We start from the raw sequence: 16,004 nt of genomic DNA, 5'->3' as shown, positions 1-16,004 counted from the left end.
GGGCTGCCTGCCTGCATTACAATCTATGGGGGCTGCCTGCCTGCATTACAATCTATGGGGGCTGCCTGCCTGCATTACATTCTATGGGGGCTGCCTGCCTGCATTACAATCTATGGGGGCTGCCTGCCTGCATTACATTCTATGGGGGCTGCCTGCCTGCATTACATTCTATGGGGGCTGCCTGCCTGCATTACATTCTATGGGGGCTGCCTGCCTGCATTACATTCTATGGGGGCTGCCTGCCTGCATTACATTCTATGGGGGCTGCCTGCATTACATTCTATGGGGCTGGCTGCATTCCATTGGCCTGTGCTGCATTATATTCTATGGGGCTGGCTGCATTCCATTCTATGGGCCTGTGCTGCATTATATTCTATGGGACTGGCTGCATTCCATGGGCCTGTGCTGCATTATATTCTATGGGGCTGTGCTGCATTATATTCTATGGGGCTGTGCTGCATTACATTCTATGGGGGCTGTGCTGCATTACATTCTATGGGGCTGTGCTGCATTAAATTCTATGGGGCTGTGCTGTATTACATTCTATGGGGCTGGCTGCATTACATTCTATGGGGGCTGTGCTGCATTACATTCTATGGGGGCTGTGCTGTATTACATTCTATGGGGGCTGTGCTGTATTATATTCTATGGGGCTGTGCAGCATTACATTCTATGGGGGCTGTGCTGCATTACATTCTATGGGGGCTGTGCTGCATTACATTCTATGGGGGCTGTGCTGCATTACATTCTATGGGGCTGTGCTGTATTACATTCTATGGGGGCTGTGCTGCATTACATTCTATGGGGGCTGTGCTGCATTACATTCTATGGGGGCTGTGCTGTATTACATTCTATGGGGGCTGTGCTGTATTATATTCTATGGGGCTGTGCAGCATTACATTCTATGGGGGCTGTGCTGCATTACATTCTATGGGGGCTGTGCTGCATTACATTCTATGGGGGCTGTGCTGCATTACATTCTATGGGGGCTGTGCTGCATTACATTCTATGGGGGCTGTGCTGCATTACATTCTATGGGGCTGTGCTGTATTACATTCTATGGGGCTGGCTGCATTACATTCTATGGGGGCTGTGCTGCATTACATTCTATGGGGGCTGTGCTGTATTACATTCTATGGGGGCTGTGCTGTATTATATTCTATGGGGCTGTGCAGCATTACATTCTATGGGGGCTGTGCTGCATTACATTCTATGGGGGCTGTGCTGCATTACATTCTATGGGGGCTGTGCTGCATTACATTCTATGGGGGCTGTGCTGCATTACATTCTATGGGGGCTGTGCTGCATTACATTCTATGGGGGCTGTGCTGCATTACATTCTATGGGGGCTGTGCTGCATTACATTCTATGGGGGCTGTGCTGCATTACATTCTATGGGGGCTGTGCTGTATTACATTCTATGGGGGCTGTGCTGCATTACATTCTATGGGGGCTGTGCTGTATTGCATTCTATGGGGGCTGTTCTGTATTACATTCTATGGGGGCTGTGCTGTATTACATTCTATGGGGGCTGTGCAGCATTACATTCTATGGGGCTGTGCTGTATTATAGTCTATGGGGGCTGTGCTGTATTACATTATATGGGGACTGAGCTGTAATGCTGGATACAGCTGTAATTATGTTATATAGTCGTGTTACACTCCCCTCACTTCCTGTAGCCTACAAGTGTACAAAGATATTATACAGTCACCATGCGACAAGTGGGCCTGTGTGACTTCAAATGCCAGGGCTGAATTTTAGTCCCAGTCCGGCCCTGACCCACGGTATTAGGGATTCACTCACCTGACCGTATCCAATCCAGATTTTGGCTCCAGCCAAAGTCTTTGTTTACTTCCCTGCAGGTGAACACATCCAGTCTAGGAATGTGACCACTGCAGCCAATCACTGGTCTCAGTGGAATTGTGCCACACATACCAGCAAATTATTAGGTCTCAGCAAAGTCTGTATCAGTAATGTTGGTAGATGGCACATGTTCAGTAGCAGGGACCTAGATAATCCCTTTAAGGGTATGTGTAGATGATCAGAAACTGGCAGCGCCTAGAACGCATCGCATGTTCGCTGTGTCCAAAGTGCTGCCGTCTCTTGAACGCAGGCGATTCCGTATATGATCACTAAACCGTGTGGCTTCACCGCGTCCAATACACTCTATTGGTGAAATTTATCTTGTGGAGACTCGTGTCACCGGAAGAGAAACAGACATGCTGCGGTCTGGAGCCACGGGTGTCTGTGGACGCATAGTGGACATGGGACTGCTTGAAATCCCGTCCACTATGCTGTAACATCTGGATATACGCAGCGTTTACTGATCGTCAGCATATACCCGATAACGATGTGAAAAGTGAAATTAGCCAATAATTTAGAGCACATTTATTATCTAATTTAACTAACTAGCTGATACGTTCCAGGGTCATTTAGCTCCTTAGCAAAAGAGAAACTGTCGCTGGTTTAACTCACAATTTTTTTTTCAACTGAAACACCAAATGGCAAACAGACAAATGAGAGGAAAAACCACTGGGGGGTGGGGGATTTATTGAGACTAACATTTTATTAAACCGTTCAGAACAAAAATCCCACTGGAGTTACAGGATTTTAACTCTTCATGAGGTGCATGTCTCTTAGTAAAGGAGGCCCATCTTTAGCTGTGCGTGTGCCAGAAAATGAAATCGACCTGCACTATAATTAACACCAATGTATAGATGGACGGCATGCGGCCCGAACCCTTTCTGCTACGCTCTGACCACTTTTCAAAAAGTAAGTCAAATGAAAAAAAAAGAGTGAAAAGAAAAAATTGTAAATGTTTGCGCACATATAGTGTGTGCCATAATTTATTATTAATATTTATGGTGATATTTTGTGACTTTTATGCCAGAATAGTACATTAGACCCATATTATTATAAACTTGATCCTGGGAGCAGTTTCAGTTAACTGTTTTACGCCCAATTATTAAATGCATAAGAAATTCATTTTTTTCTGTTCCTCCCGAAAAGCAATAAAAAGGAATGTAATCTGTGACTGATCTGTCCCATGACAGCATCAATGGTACCCAACAGAGCCCACTGACTTCTAACGGCATCTGTTGGTTTCAGTCAACAACATCAATATACTGGAGAAAAATATACATAATCTGCGACGTGGCCTCCGATACAGGGGAGAACATAGCACAATAAACAAAAAATGTCACTAAAGTAAAAAGCAATTCTGCAGCTTTTTATGTATTAAACATGAACAGCTAAAGTGTGACAATGCTTAAAGGAAGAAAGTCTAATCAGCAAAATAACTTAAAGGAATTGACCCTTTCAAAAAAATTTTGGACCCTGGGTGCATTTCATTATGAAAAAACAAACTGCGCCTTACTCTCAAGCCCCAGGTCCAGCACGGAGTCTCTGATGCTGCTTCCATAACATAACCACTGCAGCCATTATCAGATACAGAGAACAGAGGTGGAAAGGCAGAAGGACCCAGAAAAAGTGAGTAAAGCACTTTTTTTTTTTAACAAATTGTACTGGAGAATGGTATTTTCTGAACGGAGACAACAGCTTTAAGAGGTTTTCTGTGATTTCACATTAAGGGTCTATCCTTAGTATAAGTACCGTATATACTCGAGCATAAGCCGAGATTTTCAGCCCATTTTTTCAGGCTGAAAGTCCCCCTCTCGGCTTATACTCGAGTCATACCCAGGGGTCGGCAGGGAAGGGGGAGCGCGGGCTGTCTAATAATACTCACCTGCCCCTGGCGCGGTCCCTGGTTCCCCGGCGCCCCAGCTTCTTCCTGTACTGAGCGGTCACATGGTACCGCTCATTACAGTAATGAATATGCGGCTCCACCTCCCATAGGGGTGGAGCCGCATATTCATTAATGTAATGAGCGGTGACGGTGACTGCTCAGTACAGGAAAAAGCTGGGGCGCCGGGGAACCAGGGAGGGGAGCGCTGCATTCACCTGCTCCTCGTTCCGGCGCCGCTCCGTCTTCTGCAGTGATGCTCAGGTCAGAGGGCGCGGTGACGTGGTTAGTGCGCCCCCTCTGCCTGAACGTCAGTGCAGAAGACGCTGAAGATGGAGCGGTGCCAGAACGTGGAGCAGGTGAATATTGAAAGTGCAGGGGGCCTGAGCGACGAGAGGTGAGTATGTGATATTTTATTTTTATCGCAGCAAAAGCAAATGGGGCAAGTGTCTGGGGCCATAATCAATGTTTGTGCAGCACTATATGGGGCAAGTGTCTGTATGGGGCCATAATCAACGTTTGTACAGCACTATATGGGGCAAGTGTCTGTATGGGGCCATAATCAACGTTTGTGCAGCACAATATGGGGCAAGTGTCTGTATGGAGCATCTTATGGGGCCATAATTAACGTTTGTGCAGCATTATATGGGGTAAATGTCTGTATGGAGTATCTTATGGGGCCATAACGTTTGTGCAGCACTGTATGGGGTAAATATCTTTATGGAGCATCTTATGGGGCCATAATCAACATTCGTGCAGCATTATATTGGGCAAATGTGTCTATGGAGCATCTTATGGGGCCATTATTAACCTTTATGCAGGATTATATGGGGCATATTTTAATATAGAGCATCTTATGGGGCCATCAAATTTTATGGAGCATTATATGGGGCTCCTGATTCAATATGGATATTCAAAAACACTTAACCTACTGATGTCTCAATTAATTTTACTTTTATTGGTATCTTTTTACTTTTGACATTTACCGGTAGCTGCTGCATATCCCTCCCTAGGCTTATACTCGAGTCATTAAGTTTTCCCAGTTTTTTGTGGCAAAATTAGGGGGGTCGGCTTATACTCGGGCCGGCTTATACTCGAGTATATACGGTAAATCATTGTGAGTTTAGTAGGACCCCCACCTATACGCACAACAAAGGGGCAATGGAACAGTAGTACTGGATACTGGACACAGTTGCTTGTGCAGATAATGTAGTGTCAGTTACTGCAGTGAAGGGACTCACACCTATCACTTAATGATGGCCTACTTTAAGAATAAATCAACATTAAAATGTTAAATGAAGACAAAACCCATATAAAAAAAACAATAGTATACAAGCAAACATCAGTAATACTTGCCTGTTCAAACTGCTTCATTTTGAAGACATTTTCAGAAAAGTCCAACAGTAATCCACTCGAAATTTCACTCTTAAGAACCTTCAAGATAATGTAATAAACACATTTACACAGTTTATCACCTATTGCAGCCTAAATGGTTATTTTTTATTATTCCGTTACATGTTCATTCCAAAAAACAGGCATATAGAGTGACTAGCTAAAATCAAGAAGTTTACAGCTTGCCAAACCAATGCAAATGTAGTACAGCGGCTAGAGGTGTTTTTTTTTTATATACATGCTGTAGGAGCTGAAATGCCTATCGACCAGTGGGGCTACAAGGCTTTTATTAGAAAGAATAAGAGACCCTTTACCGCCCGATACACACACTAATGCAAGAGCCTCCTGAGCAGGGCACTACTGAATAGCGATGAAACCCAAAAAGAAACCACTTGAAATAAGTAATCAGGAAATCACTATTAAAATTCAATTATTTTATATATTTGAATAGTGGTTTGAGAGATCAAAGGATGTCTCAGAAGCAGGACCCCACCCTAACCAGCAAGGCATTTAAAGGGAACCTGTCACCCCCCCTCCAGGCGTTTGTAACTAAAAGAGCCACCTTGTGCAGCACTAATGCTGCATTCTGACAAGGTGGCTCTTTTAGTTCTTGGTGCTGTAACTGCAAAAATAATTGATTTTGCAATTTGTCCAAAATACCTTGAAACAGTCCTGGAGGCAGGTCTTTCCCCCACTAATGCAGACGGCAGCACCGCCGTCACTCATGCCCTCTTGGCGCCTGGCGCCGCCTCCTCAGCATTGTTTTCAACTGTCCCGGCACCTGTGCGGTTATCTTATGACTTGGGCATGTGCAGTTAGCGCTGCCCGTCTTCTGACATCATTTGATGTCTTGCTGACTGCGCGGCAGCGCTGCCCAAGATCCCGCCCCGCAGTGTCTTCTGATTTATTCAAACTGTGGGGCGGGATCTCGGGCAGCGCGGCCGCACAGGCAAAGTCAGCAAGACATCAAATGATGTAAGAAGACGCGCAGCGCTAACTGCGCATGCCCAAGACATAAGATAAAAACACAGGTGCCGGGACAGATGAAAACAACACTGAGGAGGCGGCGCCCGGCGCCAAGAGGGTATGAGTGACGGCGGTGCTGCCGTCTGCATTAGGGGGAAAAGACCTGCCACCAGGACTATTTCAAGGTATTTTGGACAAATTGCAAAATCGATTATTTCTGCAGTTACAGCACCAAGAACTAAAAGAGCCACCTTGTCAGAATGCAGCATTACTGCTGCACAAGATGGCTCTTTTAGTTACAAACGCCTGGGGGGGGGGGGTGGTGACAGGTTCCCTTTAATGGAGGTTGTTCTACCTCAGGACAAATAGCTGCAGGCACTGTATACATACAGTCGCTTGCTTGCACCTGCAATACCAGGGAATCCTGACAGATTACCTAAACAGCCTCGCTAAATGTCCTGCTGAGTAGTGGGGGTCCTGAGCCCTCCTTTAAAGGGAACCTGTCACCCCCAAAATCGAGGGTGAGCTAAGCCCACCGGCATCAGGGGCTTATCTATGTTTAATCTGGTTTTTATTGAAAAGAACTTCAAAACAAACAAGGAACAAAGGATTCAACAACATAAAAAGTATTGAGTACAAAAAGAAATCTCATATACAACTGTATATAAAGACCTGAAACCAACAAATCCCGAAATAGTATAACTTTCAAGTCAAAATCATTTTCAATCAAGACCAACAAGATCTGAAAAGAAAAAAAAAAAATCCATGGCGGATGTAGGTATCCCTTATCCAGGGAGACTGTATGACCTTTGGTGATACAAATGAGGTATCCTCTGAAAGAGAGCGACCCAAACAAGAGGAGCTAGGTCACTCCAAGTAATAATGGTATAAACACGAACGGAAAGAATGAGACTAAGAAGAGGAATATGGGGGAGGAGAGAGGATGAAAAAAAAAAGGGGGGGGGAGGGGGAGGAACCATGGAGTCTGATATAGAAGGGGGCAACTTGCACCCCTATAATGACGTCCATCTAACCCGTATTGTTCAATCTATCTTCCTTATGGCTTAGAAAAGAGGGATTGAAAGTCCTGAGAGTCCATATACAAAATCCAAGGACTCCAGACCTGCAGATATTTCTCTATTGAACCGTTAACCTCAGCGGACAATTCCTCCATACTTTGAAGGCTGGTCATCTCCTTGAGCCATTCCGACACATTAGGAGATTGGGAGGATTTCCAATGTCTCGGGATCACAGTGCATGCAGCGGTTAAGCAGAATCTTAGGAGCCCCTTTTTCTGGAAGCGAAATGAGCCCGGGAGGATAGATAATGAAGATCAGGGGCTTATCTACAGCATTCTGTAATGCTGTAGATAAGCCCCCGATGTATCCTAAAAGATGAGAAAAAGACTTTAGATTATATTCACCTGGGCGGGCGGTCCGATCCGATGGGCGTCGCGGTCCGCTCCGGGGCCTCCCATCTTCTTACGATGACGTCCTCTTCTGGTCTTCAAGCTGCGGCTCCGGCGCAGGCGTACTTTGTCTGCCCTGTTGAGGGCAGAGCAAAGTACTGCAGGGCGCAGGCGCCAGAAAAGGTCAGAGAGGCCCGGCGCCTGCGCACTGCAGTACTTTGCTCTGCCCTCAACAGCGCAGACAAAGTACGCCTGCGCCAGAGCCGCAGCGTGAAGACCAGAAGAGGACGTCATCTGATGAAGATGGGAGGCGCCGGATCGGACCGCGACACCCATCAGAACGGACCGGGACCGCCCCTGGTTGAGTATAATCTAACCTCTTTTTCTTATCTTTTAGGATACATCAGGGGCTTATCTACAGCATTACAGAATGCTGTAGATAAGCCCCTGATGCCGGTGGGCTTAGCTCACCCTCGATTTTGGGTGACAGGTTCCCTTTACATGCACTTTACGCGACGTGGAATTTTAATGCTACAAAGAAATGCAAACCTACATGATTATATTTACACAAGCATATATACCCTGTGTGCACAATTAGGCAGGTGAGTTTTTTGACCAAATCATTTTTATATATATTTTCCAACTCCAAGCTGTATAAACTTAAATGGAACCTGTCACCCCCCCCCGCCAGGCGTTTGTAACTAAAAGAGCCACCTTGTGCAGCACTAATGCTGCATTCGGACAAGGTGGCTCTTTTAGTTATGCTCCCTGCACATGCTGAAATAAATACTTATAAAATGTGCCCCCTCATACCGTGAAATCGCCAGGGAGGTGGGTCTTTGACGGCTGTGCTGCGTCTAATTAGAGGGGAAAGACCCACCTCCCTGGCGATTTCACGGTATGAGGGGGCACATTTTATAAGTGCTTTATGTCAGCGTGTGCAGGGAGCATAACTAAAAGAGCCACCTTGTCCGAATGCAGCATTAGTGCTGCACAGGGTGGCTCTTTTAGTTACAAACGCTTGGGGGGGGGGGGGGGGTGACAGGTTCCCTTTAAGTCTTTTGACACTGAAAAGTCCAAAATTATTAAGAGTCTTACAGAGAGACGCAGCTCTCTTGAAATTGCTAAAATATGGCATAATAGCAGAACCATCAACAGTTTTGATGCAAATACTCAACAGAAACACAAAAAGACACATTAACTGCCAAAGAATTGAGAAGAATCAAACCTGAAGTGTCCAAGAACCCATTATCCTCCAGTCCGGTCATATTCCAGAGCGGCAACCTCACTGGAGTGCTCAGATGTACAAGGTTTCCAGTGCTCACAGACACGGCCAAGGTAAGGAAGGCTGAAACCCCACCACCACTGAACAAGACGCAGAAGTACAAGGTGTTCAGTGGTTCAGTGCTCAGAGACACGGCCAAGGTAAGGAAGGCTGAAACCCCACCAAAACTGAACAAGACACAGAAGTACAAGGTGTTCAGTGCTAACAGATATGGCCAAAGTAGGCGTTCAGAGCTCACAGACACGGCCAAGGAAGGTATTCAGAGCTCACAGACATGGCCAAGGTAGGTGTTCAGAGCTCACAGACATGGCCAAGGTATAGAAGGCTGAAACCCCACCACCACTGAACAAGACACAGAAGTACACGATGTTCAGTGAACAGAGACATGGCCAAGGTAAGGAAGGCTGAATCCCCACCACCACTGAACAAGACACAGAAGTACAAGATGTTCAGCGAACAGAAACATGGCCAAGGTAAAGAAGGCTGAATCCCCACCACCACTGAACAAGACACAGAAGTACAAGGTTTTCAGAGCTCACAGACATGGCCAAGGTAAGGAAGGCTGAAACCCCACCATCACTGAACAAGACATTACTTGAAATGTCAAGACTTAGGTAAGAAATATCTGAAGACCGATATTTCAAAGGTTTTACGGACTGATGAGATGAGAGCGACTAGACGGACCAGATAGATGGATCCATGGCTGGATCAGTAACATGCAACTACTACTCCACTACGACTCAAGCGCCAGTAGTGTGGAGGTGGGGTACTGGTATGAGCTGATATTACTAAAGAGTTTGACCTACTCAGGCTGAAGATGGACTCAAAATCAACTCCCAAACCTAGTGTCGGATTTTAGAAGACACTTTTGTCAAGAAGTGGTACAGGAAAAAGTCTACATCTTCCCAGAAAAGCATGATTTTTATGCAGAACAATACTCCATTGCATGCATCGAAGTACTGCACGGCTTGGCTAGCCATTTCTTGGTCCAGTCTTGACGTTTCAACTTATGTGTCTCGCTCAGTGGTGTTATTGGATTTACGCCTTTCTTATATTTTCCATGTCTCCGATTACTGAACATCTTGTGTTTCTGGGAACTCCGGAAAAGTTGCAGTTATGGAATGTGACAGCACTGGCAGTTAATGGGTGTCTTTTTCCCCCTCAACATATTTTTGTGACCTGTTGATTATTTGCAACAAAACTTTCACCTGATATGTTTTACACCAATAAGCATTCAAGTTTATTCAGCTTGGAGTTGGAAAATCTGAATAAATATTATGATATGGTCAAAATACTCATTAGCCTAATAACATATACACTGTGTGTAGAATTATCTAATATCTTCTACTTTGCAAAAACAAATTTTGAAGAAGATACAGTAAATTGGATAGAAATTAATCTTATATTATGACTTGATCCAATAATGTTTGTACTGTGATATATGGAATGGCTAAGGTCACAACAAGTAAAATAATAGGCCACACCACATGAGTTATTGTGCAAATTCTTAGACCATTTTACAGCTATAGGTGGCAAATCCTGGCAACTTAGATCAAGCCTCATGTAGGCATTAATGTCTAAATTTGTTAATTCTTGTATTTTTTTTCCTCTTTCTCCCTCTTTACAGTCTATTTTTCAGGCATTATTGCTCAATCAACCATTTTGTACTGTTTAATACAACTAAAATAATGAATTAAAAATAAAAAGTTCACTTTGAACCATGTAATGTACCTTATGAACAGCTCCTTGTATATCAGAGGCTGACAAGGATATGTTTTCATTGAGAAGTAAAGTAGCAATAATGGAAAGAAGTTTATGACAGCAAGATGATGATATCTGTGGCACTTGCAGCATGTTTGTCACGGTCTAAGGAGAGAAGAAACAAAAAAAAATTACACAATTTTTCATTGGATTGAAGGCTTAGCCAGGTGAGCAGAGGTAAGGGGGACACTTACCGCACATACGCACTCCGGATAGGTGACCTTAGAACCCTGACTATATTTCACCAAGATACTTAGTGCATCCAGTACCCGTTCTATTTGATCTGAACATTCTGCACTCTGAGCTGGAGTCATTTTCCCCGCCAGTTCCATAAGTGCGTTCTTGAAGAAGAAAAAAAAAAAAAACACACTTAATAATACAATGACCATATTCAAGTTCATTTGTTCAGTCCCATAAGTAATAATTTACATTGCAAGTACACACCCAGGGTTTAGGAATAGAAAAAACAAACATATGCTAGAATGTCTACATTTTTGTGGAACCCTTTTTGATAAACAGCATATCCTGCTGTGCTTTTCCAAACAGATAAAAGAGATATAAATTCACATGGCTCCAAATATATGCCTAAACTTCTGTTACGGCATACATCAGGTCAGTTTGGATGTAATGTAATAAAACAGATGCAAACTAGCCTTTGCATAATAACAGAGGCTCATTCTCTTATGTTACATGCCATGCCTACTTTCAAAGCAAACAAACACAAAGGGTGACAGTAAAGAGGTCACGATCTATATATGTCACCCATAATCAGCACTTTCAATTTTAACTTTTTCATTTGTGATCATACCTGAATGTTACTAAAAAGTGGTTCAAATTGCTCCTTGTGGATATATGATGTAGCCGAATCCACAAACTGCTTGAAAACATTTCCCACCAAAGTCCAGGGAAGAGAGACTTCTTCCTCGGTAATCGGTCCTATCTTCTGTAGAAGGAGTTGAATTGCCTACCAAACAATAGAAAAGTTGCAGACAAAATGTAAAGTGTGAAAATATACAGGGTCTGCAAATTCCACAGTTCAAAATACACAACTGCCATGCAAATACACATCTTAGTGGGGTTTTTCTTTTTATACTGGCCATGGCCTTATGTTGCACCACTAATGCAAGTATGTGGAATATTGGAGACACACACACACACACACACACACACACACACACACACACACACACACACACAACCCTCCACAAAGAACTCGGAACTGACAAAGAATAAGATGGGCCTTATTGATTTATTACACCGCTCTGTTACAATGGAAGCTGACAAGGGAAACTGGGCTCTTATTTTCTAAGAAAAACCATAATAAAGCTTATAAGACATCCTGAAAGTGCACTTTGCCTACTTTCCCCCTATGGAGCTGAGAACTTACAGGTAGGGAGTTATAAATCTGTTCTGTCCGGCACCAATCTCTGCCAGCGATCGTGTGACTTCCGGTAACATCACAGACGGAACAGTTTCTTCTCCTCCACTCTGCAGACGGGGTGTTCCTGCCGATGTTATGCCGATTGATATCCGGCTCCCCGCTCCCTAAATGCGGCAGACCAGATCAAAAGAGGAGCCGCTCTGTTGATGCAAGTGCAATAATGTAGCAGAATCCTCCATGACCTGTCTGAGCCAGCAGAGATTGGCACCTAGCAGAACAGGCAGGTGATTAGAAACTACCTGCATGTAAATTCTTAGTCACAGAGAAAAATTAGCACGGTCCATGATAAAGGCATTGATATTGCACATCTTTATTTCGCAATCCAGAGTTGAACGCCAATCATATGTGTTTCTTTAGGAGACACTATTACCATTGGGGCACAAGAGTGAAACATATTTCTGACGCCTTTACATGTCTCAAACAGCATCTTCCCCAAACCATCAGCCTTCTGGGGATGTTCCTTCAGATCTAAGAACATGAAGTTAAATAGCCCACTCAAGTCAGGCACCTAAAACAAAATGCAAAACCAGAAGTATTATCAAAAAGAAAAAAAAATAGCAATGGTGAGTGCAGCACAGTAGAATTCTGCTAGTGCAGTACCAGAGGAACTCTCATTTTTCTGAGCCCTGAATAGCTAAGCATTGACAGTATAAGAAGCTGTCATGCTGACCTACAGAATAGATGACAGACATTAAATCTAAACACTGTATATGTAATGTACAGGCATAATGTACATGGAAAACTATAAAACATGATCATGCTTGCAGAGAATACTACAAACTGTAAAAAAGTAAATAATACTAAATTTACCAAGTGTAGATATTTACATTATCAGTAATCTGAGATTTTCTATGTCTTGTGCTGTACATTGGTTAAAAAAAATGATGGCATATTTAAAAAAAAAAAAAAAAAAAAAAAAAAGTCAGTGCTGTTCACATTTAAACCTGCAGTAGGAAAATAAAAACTAATTGACGGCAATAGGAACACTGATATTCTTTGTCTAGACCGGTTACGCACATGGCCTCACATCTATCCTAAGAAACGGTTCATGGCATAACACAATGAATGTTATTTTCCCAGTTCAGGATGCCAAATGACAATTCTCAAACCTGTTAAGCAATTTTTATTCAATTCAGGCTGTCACTAGTAAAATGAGGATAGAGAGAGAGAGAGAGATGATAGAGAGAGAGATGATAGAGAGAGAGATGATAGAGAGAGAGAGATGATAGAGAGAGAGAGATGATAGAGAGAGATGATAGAGAGAGATGATAGAGAGAGATGATAGAGAGAGATGATAGAGAGAGATGATAGAGAGAGATGATAGAGAGAGATGATAGAGAGATGATAGAGAGAGATGATAGAGAGGAGAGGGAGAAAGATAGAGAGAGCGGAGAGAGAGAGGAGAGAGAGATAGAGAGAGAGGAGAGAGAGAGGAGAGATAGGGAATTGAATGAGAGGGGATAGATTATATATATTTATTTATTAGAGAGAGAGGGAGAGATATATATACACACACACACACACACATATATACACACACACACATATACATACACACACATATACATACACACATATATTTTTACATACATGTACACGTATACATACATATATATATATATATAACTTCACAACCTCCCTCTCCCCACCATCTACTCACTTTCTCAAACCTGTCCTCCTCACTTGGCACCCATATCCAGCAAAAAGCGCACCCCCGCAGAAACCTTGCGCACCTAGACACCCACATGATCTCTGACTTTATTCTACCACTGGCATCCATATCCTCACTCCACAACACAGACAGTGCCACTGCTTTCTACAATGCCACTCTCACATCAGCTATTGACACGGACGCCCCTCTCGTTCACGGCAGAGTGTGACGTTATAATCAATATACAACCCTGGCACAATAACATCACTAAAAAGCTCCGGCAAGTGTCCAGAGTTGCAGAGCAGGGTTGTAAGAAAACAAATTCGCAAGATGATTTCACTGCACTCAAACGAGCAACATTCGCTTTCAAATCTGCCGTCACCTCTGCTAAACAGGCCTACTTCACAACCCTCGTATCTTCCTTATCCTACCATCCCAAACAGTTATTCAAAACTTTTAACTCCCTCCTCCACCCACCACTGCCCCCTCCAACCTCCCTCATCTCTGCTGAGGACTTTGACACACACTTCAAAAATAAGATCGACCAAACAAGGTAAATCTTCATTGTTCAACCACCTCAACCCCTTCCTATACCAGACCAATGCCCTTCCCCCATAACCTTCCTCACCAACATCACTGAAGTGGAGCTTAATTGTCTCCTCTCCAAATCACACCTCACCACTTGTGCACTAGACCCCATCCCATCCCACCTCCTCCCCTGCATCAGCACCACACTTATCCGATTCCTAGCCCATCTCTTCAACCTATCACTATCTTCTGGTACCTTCCATTCTGCTTTCAAACATGCCACAATCACGCCTATCATTAAAAAGTCAACCCTCTACCCAACCGCTATGTCCAGCTATCGCCCAATATCATTGTTCCCACTCACTTCCAAACTCCTGGAGCAGCACGTCCACGATGAACTTTCCTCCCACCTCGCATCTAACTTGCTCTTTGACAATCTACAATCTGGTTTCCGTCCCCATGATTCCACTGAGACTACCCTGACCAAAATTACAAACGACCTACTTACAGTCAAAGCCAACGGATAATACTCTACACTCCTCCTTCTAGACCTGTCCTCAGCTTTAGACACAGTTGACCACTGCCTACTACTACAGATCCTCTCTTCCTTTGGCATCAAAGACCTCGCCCTATCCTGCATCTCCTCATACCATTCCAACCGCAAATTCAGCGTCTCCCACTCCTACACTACCTCCTCATCCCACCCTCTCTCTGTTGGAGTCCCCCAAGGTTCTGTTCTGGGACCCCAACTCTTCTAAATACATACACTTGGCCTGGGACAACTCAATGTCCCATGGATTCCAGTACCACCTTTATGCTGATGACACTCAGATCTACCTCTCTGGCCCAGACGTCATCTCTCTGCTGTCCAGAATCCCGGAGTGTCTATCAGCCAAATCCTCCTCCTCCTCCTCTCGCTTCCTCAAACTCTATGTGGACAAATCCGATCTCATTATCTTTCCTCCATCTCACAGATCTTCCTTACCTGATCTATCACAATGAATGACATCACGCTTTCCCCCGTACCGAAAGGTCATTGCCTCGGAGTAACCCTTGACTCTGCCCTGTCCTTCAAACCGCACATCCAAGCTCTTTCCACCTCCCATCGCCTCCAGCTCAAAAATATTTCCAGAATCCGTCTGTTCCTCAACACTCAATCTACTAAAATGCTTGTGCATGCCCTCATCTTCTCCTGCCTCGCCTACTGCAACATCCTCCTCTGTGACTTCCGTGCCAACACTCTCGCACCTGTATAGTCCATTCTTAACTCTGCTGCCGGACGAATTCATCTCTCTCCATGCTACTCCCCTCAGCAAATCTCTTCACTGGCTCCCATTTCCTCAGCATATCCAGTTCAAATTACTAATACTGACCTATATGCAAATTGCCTCTTCTGAGAAAAAGAGGACTTAACTCTACAGCGCCACCTGTTGGAAGTAGCGATCCTATAAGTCACAATCAACCCTTTAAAGAGTCGTGCAATATGACTTAGGATAAAAGCCAAATCAGTATCTCAATTCGCAGACACGGTGTTTCAGGCTGTTGGCCCTCGTCAGTGCGAAGCATGAGAACTGATTTGGCTAGGCGAGAGGCTCTGGACCTACAAAGCCATCCATAACCTGTCTCCTCCATATATCTCTGAACTAATCTCCGGTCCCCCTAAGACCTCCTTCTCTCCTGCACGATCCTCACCCAATCGCCTCCAAGACTTCTCCCGAATATCCCCCATCCTCTGGAATTCTGTGCCCCAACATGTCCGACTATCAACCACATTCGGATCCTTCAGACGGAACCTGAAAACCCACCTCTTCAGGAAAGCTTACAGCCTGC

At 44.2% G+C, this 16,004-nt stretch overlaps 1 protein-coding gene across 1 annotated transcript in view; it reads right to left on the bottom strand.

Annotated features, from left to right (window-relative positions):
- UTP20 (UTP20 small subunit processome component) overlaps window positions 1–16,004 on the bottom strand; it is a 166,382-nt gene that overhangs the window by 118,698 nt on the left and 31,680 nt on the right. Inside the window, exons 7-11 of the mRNA XM_077265598.1 lie at window positions 12,366–12,503; window positions 11,363–11,518; window positions 10,749–10,895; window positions 10,525–10,659; window positions 5,099–5,176 (exon numbers count right to left, since the gene is read on the bottom strand). Of these exons, the coding sequence (XP_077121713.1) occupies window positions 5,099–5,176; window positions 10,525–10,659; window positions 10,749–10,895; window positions 11,363–11,518; window positions 12,366–12,503 (654 nt within the window). The remainder of the gene's footprint in view (window positions 1–5,098; window positions 5,177–10,524; window positions 10,660–10,748; window positions 10,896–11,362; window positions 11,519–12,365; window positions 12,504–16,004) is intronic.

This window comes from Ranitomeya variabilis, chromosome 5 (genome assembly GCF_051348905.1).
Source record: "Ranitomeya variabilis isolate aRanVar5 chromosome 5, aRanVar5.hap1, whole genome shotgun sequence".
In the NCBI taxonomy this organism is placed as follows: Eukaryota; Metazoa; Chordata; class Amphibia; order Anura; family Dendrobatidae; genus Ranitomeya; species Ranitomeya variabilis.
Note: the sequence above shows the minus strand (reverse complement) of the source record. Positions and strands in the feature narration are given on the sequence as shown.